Source organism: Topomyia yanbarensis, chromosome 2 (assembly GCF_030247195.1).
Source record: "Topomyia yanbarensis strain Yona2022 chromosome 2, ASM3024719v1, whole genome shotgun sequence".
Taxonomy (NCBI): Eukaryota; Metazoa; Arthropoda; class Insecta; order Diptera; family Culicidae; genus Topomyia; species Topomyia yanbarensis.
Window position 1 is genome coordinate 218,412,517 of NC_080671.1, and position 5,627 is coordinate 218,418,143.

Below are 5,627 nucleotides of genomic sequence, written 5' to 3' on the forward strand. Positions count from 1 at the left end.
CTATTCAACTACCATGCACCTCCACGGCCAAACAAGCTCGACGGGCAGAACAGTCATATGGTTTTCGGATTGCCTGATGTTAGGGCTAGAACCCTTAATGGTTTGAATGTTGATTCGAGTTGGCAGGGATTCACAATAACCGACAATGTGCCCTAGGTATCAATATACCGAATTTTTTCTATTCAACTACCATGCACCTCCACGACCAAACAAGCTCGACGGGCAGAACAGTCATATGGTTTTCGGATTGCCTGATGTTAGGGCTAGAACCCTTAATGGTTTGAATGTTGATTCGAGTTGGCAGGGATTCACAATAATCGACAATGTGTCCCATATACCAATATACCGAATTTTTTCTATTCAACTACCATGCATCTCTACGGTCAAACAAACTCGACGGGCAGAACAATCATATGAATTTCGGATTGTATGATGTTAGGGCTAGAACCCTTAATAGTTTGAATGTTGATTCGAGTTGGCAGGGATTCACAATAACCGACAATGTATCCTAGGTATCAATATACCGATTTTTTTTCTATTCAACTACCATGCACCTCCACGGCCAAACAAGCTCGACGGGCAGAACAATCATATGGTTTTCGGATTGCCTGATGTTAGGGCTAGAACCCTTAATGGTTTGAATGTTGATTCGAGTTGGCAGGGATTCACAATAACCGACAATGTGCCCTAGGTATCAATATACCGATTTTTTTCTATTCAACTACCATGCACCTCCACGGCCAAACAAGCTCGACGGGCAGAACAGTCATATGGTGTTCGGATTGCCTGATGCTAGGGCTGGAACCCTTAATGGTTTGAATGTTGATTCGAGTTGGCAGGGATTCACAATAACCGACAATGTGCCCTAGGTATCAATATACCGAATTTTTTCTATTCAACTACCATGCACCTCCACGGCCAAACAAGCTCGACGGGCAGAACAGTCATATGGTTTTCGGATTGCCTGATGCTAGGGCTGGAACCCTTAATGGTTTGAATGTTGATTCGAGTTGGCAGGGATTCACAATAACCGACAATGTGCCCTAGGTATCAATATACCGAATTTTTTCTATTCAACTACCATGCATCTCTACGGCCAAACAAGCTCGACGGGCAGAACAATCATATGGTTTTCGGATTGTCTGATGTTAGGGCTAGAACCCTTAATGGTTTGAATGTTGATTCGAGTTGGCAGGGATTCACAATAACCGACAATGTATCCTAGGTATCAATATACCGATTTTTTTCTATTCAACTACCATGCACCTCCACGGCCAAACAAGCTCGACGGGCAGAACAATCATATGGTTTTCGGATTGCCTGATGTTAGGGCTAGAACCCTTAATGGTTTGAATGTTGATTCGAGTTGGCAGGGATTCACAATAACCGACAATGTGCCCTAGGTATCAATATACCGATTTTTTTCTATTCAACTACCATGCACCTCCACGGCCAAACAAACTCGACGGGCAGAACAATCATATGGTTTTCGGATTACCTGATGTTAGGGCTAGAACCCTTAATGGTTTGAATGTTGATTCGAGTTGGCAGGGATTCACAATAATTGACAATGTATCCTAGGTATCAATATTCCGAATTTTTTCTATTCAACTACCATGCACCTCCACGGCCAAACAAGCTCGACGGGCAGAACAGTCATATGTTGTTCGGATTGCCTGATGCTAGGGCTGGAACCCTTAATGGTTTGAATGTTGATTCGAGTTGGCAGGGATTCACAATAACCGACAATGTGCCCTAGGTATCAATATACCGATTTTTTTCTATTCAACTACCATGCACCTCCACGGCCAAACAAGCTCGACGGGCAGAACAGTCATATGGTTTTCGGATTGCCTGATGTTAGGGCTAGAACCCTTAATGGTTTGAATGTTGATTCGAGTTGGTAGGGATTCACAATAACCGACAATGTGCCCTAGGTATCAATATACCGAATTTTTTCTATTCAACTACCATGCACCTCCACGGCCAAACAAGCTCGACGGGCAGAACAATCATATGGTTTTCGGATTGCCTGATGTTAGCGCTAGAATCCTTAATGGTTTGAATGTTGATTCGAGTTGGCAGGGATTCACAATAACCGACAATGTGCCCTAGGTATCAATATACCGAATTTTTTCTATTCAACTACCATGCACCTCCACGGCCAAACAAGCTCGACGGGCAGAACAGTCATATGGTTTTCGGATTGCCTGATGTTAGGGCTAGAACCCTTAATGGTTTGAATGTTGATTCGAGTTGGCAGGGATTCACAATAACCGACAATGTGCCCTAGGTATCAATATACCGAATTTTTTCTATTCAACTACCATGCACCTCCACGACCAAACTGTGGTGACCACCCAATACTACAACCCTGTCTGAACAGCTGGCTGGTTCAGCTTTCAGAGATAAAGAATTGAATAGACAGTTTTACATCGACTATCGTACTGTGTACACCTTGCATTTTTTATTAAAATTATATATCACCTTCCCTCACTATAGTTAGATATATCAGTGGCGACGAAGATTAAATCGCAGTTTTTCGCGTGAAAAGTTGTTTTCGGCAGTGTTTCTATTCCTGGAGTTAAGTTTTCCAGAGGTACCGAAAGTGTTTGGAGGTTTCCCGGCGTTTTGTTAGCTGGAAGTGAGTGCAGTTCCTAAGAACATATTAGAAGGAAAAGTGTAACCCCGCCAAGTGTTTTCAACGGCTACATTTAATTTATTCCGTTGCTGGCGGTGTGGAAGTGTCTAAGCGGAGAATTACGGTGTTTTCTTCTGGTTTTTCTGGCAGATATCAACGTTTGGATCCTTGTGAAGGAAAAAAGTTTTCTGCGAATCCCGCGCAAGAGATTTTTCATCTGGTTTGTTTTGCCGTAGGTTTGGTAAACGATCACGTAAGTTTTTGCACATTTTGTTTTCAGAACTAATGTTTGAGTGCATGTTTAAGTGTAATTTAAAGGCATTTTTCTTGTTTAGCACACAAAAGAAATTGCGCTTCATTTTGTTTTAACAGTGATTTTGTCTACCAGAAAACCATTTTTGTTCTGGTTTTGTTTTACGTACTACTACCAGCATACGTGCAGCACCAGAATTTGCTTGCAACATACGTTAGTTGCGCAACGACAAAAATTCTTTCGTTAGCGACCGTGGTTCACCGTTTGGTTCTGCAATATTTACTTATGCTCTAGCTTATGCTTGTTGCTGCTCATGCCGTTCTCGCACAAAACAGACTTGTAAAGTTTATTGTTTATCGCGTGTTTATTCTGCAGAACAACTTGTTTGTTTGGGTAGTAGTCGAATTTAGTTTGTTTTGATTCGATCTTCCCGCATGCACTGTAAAAAAAAATATTTCAGTTTTGTGCATTTAAAAGAAAAATTAAACTATTTTTTTATATTTGTTTCTTTTTCACTATTTTGTTTATATCTCACTATGTCAAGTATGCCGTTGGTGAATCAAATTGAACCGTTCATTCCCGGAACGATTCCGTTTGCGCAGTTTCTGGAGCAACTGGATTGGGTGTTTGCGCATCATAAAGTGACCAGTGAGGAAGATCAAAAAGTGTCGTTTTTGGCTACTTGCAGTAGAGAAGTGTACAGTGAGCTGAAGCTTCTTTTTCCCGGAAGGGATTTAAAGACCGTGTCTTTCAAGGAGATTACGGGCGCTCTCAGGAAGCGGTATGATAAAACGGAAAGTGATTTGATTCAACGTTACAAGTTTTACCAACGTGTCCAAGGTCCGAGTGAGAGCGCGGAAGATTTTATACTCGCTGTCAAGCTCCAGGCAGAGATGTGTCATTTCGGAGAGTTTAAGGACATGGCGATTCGCGATAAATTGGTTTGCGGTATTAGCGACAAGGACTTGCAGCAGCGTTTATTCGATGAAGAGGATTTAACGCTGGCTAAAGCGGAGAAACTCATCGTAAACAGAGAATTAGCAGGAGCGAGAGCTAAACTGATCTCTGGCAATTCCAATCGTGTAAGCGTTTTGAACAGATTAGGAAGGCGTGACAGCTTCGAAGTTTCCCGAGATCGCTCACGGGGAAGAAGTCGAGAGCCGGCTAGAAAGAGAAGCAGAAGCCGTTCTGATTCATTTGATCGCAGGAACCGTTCTTCACCCAGGACAAAGACCTTGTTTTGCAACTTCTGTCGTAGAAAAGGTCACACGCGTCGTTTTTGTTATGACTTGAAGAACAAGAGTAAGACGGTCAAGTTTGTCGATTCTCCTGCAGAAAAGCCCAAGATGACTGAGTATCAGAAAAGTTTGAGACGTCGTTTAAACAGATCTGTTTCGGATGACGAGATGGATTGTATGCTAATCTCATCGATCAACAGAATTAACGAACCATGTTTTCGCAATGTTTATGTTGACGGTTTGAGGTTGAGAATGGAAGTTGATTGTGGCGCTGCAGTTTCCGTAATCAGTTTGGAGATGTACGAGGGAGATTTCGATCATATTCCGCTACAAAGATGCGACAAGAAGTTAGCAGTGATCAATGGAAGCCGTTTGAAGGTTGAAGGACAGATTGAGGTTAAGGTCGAGCTGAATGGACGCACAAAGACTGTTGACCTAATTGTTTTGCGAAACGGCAGCGGTTTCACTCCATTACTGGGACGAGATTGGTTGGATGTGTTTGTTCCAGATTGGAGGAAGGCTTTCGGAAACAATATTAATCAACTGTCGGTTTCACCAGATCAGATCGTTGCAGAGATACAAAGTAAGTTTGCCAATGTTTTTGATAAGTCTTTATCAACGCCAATAAATGGGTTTGAGGCTGATCTAGTTCTAAAAGAGCATACGCCGATATTTAAACGTGCTTATGACGTTCCTTTCAGGTTAAAGGACAAAGTTTTGGAACATTTAGATAGTTTAGAAAAAGATGGCGTCATAACGCGAATAGATGCAAGTGAATGGGCATCTCCGGTAATAGTTGTGGTGAAAAAAGACGGTGGTATTAGGATGGTCATTGATTGTAAAGTTTCCATCAATAAAGTTTTGATTCCCGATACTTACCCTCTCCCACTAACACAAGATTTGTTTGCCTCATTGGCTGGTGCCAAAGTTTTTTGTTCTTTAGATCTGGCCGGTGCGTACACACAATTATTATTGTCAAGACGATCCAGAAAAATAATGGTGATTAATACAATCAAAGGTTTGTTTACTTATAATCGTTTGCCACAAGGTGCTTCTTCTAGTGCAGCTATATTTCAACGGATCATGGATCAAGTTTTGAAAGGTATCGATGGAGTTTGCTGTTATTTAGATGATGTTTTAATAGCAGGCAAGCACAAAGCCGACTGTGAACGAAAGCTTCATTTGGTTTTGGAGCGTTTGTCTAAAGTTAACATTAAAGTTAATTTGCAAAAATGCAAGTGGTTTGTTTCAAGTTTGCCATTTCTGGGTCATGTTTTGAGTGACAGAGGTTTGTTACCATCTCCGGAAAAGGTCGAGACAATTCGGAAAGCCAAGGTTCCAAATAACGTTTCTGAACTGAAGGCATTTTTGGGTTTAGTTAACTACTACGGTAAATTTCTGCCCAATCTGTCCGCCCGCCTTTACTGTTTGTATCATCTACTCAGAAAAGATGTCAAGTTTGTCTGGAACTCTGAATGTAGCAGAGTTTTTCAAG

The 5,627-nt window shown here is 41.7% G+C and overlaps 1 protein-coding gene across 1 annotated transcript; it reads left to right on the forward strand.

The window, feature by feature from the left end:
- The first annotated feature begins 3,430 nt into the window (after positions 1-3,430).
- LOC131680075 (uncharacterized) lies at positions 3,431-4,838 on the forward strand. The gene is made up of 3 exons (XM_058960797.1): positions 3,431-3,976; positions 4,190-4,715; positions 4,834-4,838. Exons 1-3 carry the CDS (start codon positions 3,431-3,433, stop codon positions 4,836-4,838), a joined length of 1,077 nt encoding a protein of 358 aa, XP_058816780.1.
- Positions 4,839-5,627: the final 789 nt, after the last annotated feature.

What these genes read in the sequence shown, in the direction of transcription:
- LOC131680075 (XM_058960797.1), top strand. Translation starts at nt 3,431, where the DNA reads ATGTCAAGTATGCCGTTGGTGAATCAAATTGAACCGTTCATTCCCGGA. An exon ending in TCTCTGGCAATTCCAATCGT is followed by an intron (nt 3,977 to 4,189) that starts GTAAGCGTTTTG and finishes TATGACTTGAAG; the next exon opens with AACAAGAGTAAGACGGTCAA.